This window comes from Arachis ipaensis, chromosome B04 (assembly GCF_000816755.2).
Source record: "Arachis ipaensis cultivar K30076 chromosome B04, Araip1.1, whole genome shotgun sequence".
Taxonomy (NCBI): Eukaryota; Viridiplantae; Streptophyta; class Magnoliopsida; order Fabales; family Fabaceae; genus Arachis; species Arachis ipaensis.
In genome coordinates this window covers 129,062,184-129,063,621 of record NC_029788.2, presented here as the reverse complement: position 1 = coordinate 129,063,621, position 1,438 = coordinate 129,062,184, and the positions used below count along the sequence as shown (strand labels likewise).

General features: G+C 38.7%; 1 protein-coding gene across 1 annotated transcript in view; it reads left to right on the top strand.

Moving 5' to 3' along the window:
* Positions 1-1,084, top strand: part of LOC107637335 (malonyl-CoA:anthocyanidin 5-O-glucoside-6''-O-malonyltransferase) — a 3,252-nt gene extending 2,168 nt beyond the window's left edge. Inside the window, exon 2 of the mRNA XM_016340765.2 lies at positions 1-1,084. Within this exon, the coding sequence (XP_016196251.1) occupies positions 1-981 (981 nt within the window). The 3' untranslated portion in view covers positions 982-1,084.

Here is a 1,438-nt window from a genome sequence, read left to right as displayed (position 1 = left end):
ATTGGGATCAGTTCTCACCATGCTGTCCTCGATGGAAAATCTTCAATCATGTTCGTTAAGGCTTGGGCTTATCTATGTCGTGAAGGTCAATTATCCAATGAAGAATCACCACGTTTGGCTCCTGAATTGGTTCCCATCTTTGACAAGGAAGCCATTAAAGACCCAAATGGGCGTGGCATCATGTTCATAAACAATTGGAAACAAATATCGTCCCAGTTGGACCCGAACAACAACGATAGCAGCAAAGGAAGAACCCTTAAGATCATGTCAGCTGCGTTTCCTCCATTGGTGGATGACAGGGTTAGATCCACGTTTGAGTTAACACGTGGAGATTTGGAGAAGATAAGGAACAGGGTGTTGTCTAATTGGGACACCACGGTGGATGATTCTTCTACAAAGCAACAACCAAAGTTGTCGACTTTTCTTCTCACGTGTGCCTATGTTTCTGTTTGCATCGTAAAAGCAACTGATGAAGAATCCAAAGAAAGGGGTAACAATAATGAAAATAAATTCATGTTTGGATTCACTGTGGATTGCAGGGCTAAATTGGACCCTCCGGTTCACGAGAACTACTTTGGGAACTGTGTTGCCGGACATATCGTTGATGCAATAAAAGCAGAGGACTTCAGAGAAGAAAACGCGTTGGTAATTGTTGCGAAAAATATTTACAATAAGATAAGATCGGTTGGTACTATGGAAGGAGCGCTTGATGGAATAGAGACGATGTTCTTTAGAGCGGCGATGATGGTGATAGAAGGGAAGAAAGCACTAGGAGTAGCGGGATCAGCGAGGTTTGGTGTTTATGGAATCGATTTTGGATGGGGGAAGCCTGAAAAGGTAGAGATAACTTCGGTGGACAGAGGAATCACCATTGGCATGGCAGAGAGTAAAGATGGGAGTGGGGGGATTCAAGTGGGGCTCGTTCTTAATAAGCATGTGATGCATCTGTTTAATGAATTGTTTCATGCTGGCTTATATTGAATCAAATTAATAAGCTTTATTTTGTCCTTTGTAATCCACGTGATTCTACAGTTCATTACTTGAATAAAGAAAGTGATCCATGCTACGATAGTGCTGTTGTTTCTCTTTTTTTAGCTGTGCTTTTCATCTAAGCCATTTTATAAAAAAAAGGTATAGAGAGACAATCATTTTAGTGGAGAATGTATACAATAAGACAGCAATCCCACTTTCTCCGCATGTGATTTTATTTCTTGGGAGTGCTAGGTAAACAATGAAAATTAAACAATGAAAATTTTGAATAATATGAACTACCACCAATCAAATGAAAATATACTACATCCTAATTTAATGCTACTAATTAAATTTACTCTTTTAACCATATTAATTCATATTATTTACACATTGTTCAAAAATCTTGTTTGTTACCTATATTTTTCTTTATTTCTTTTCTTCCATTCTCACCGGTCCGTTGCCGTAA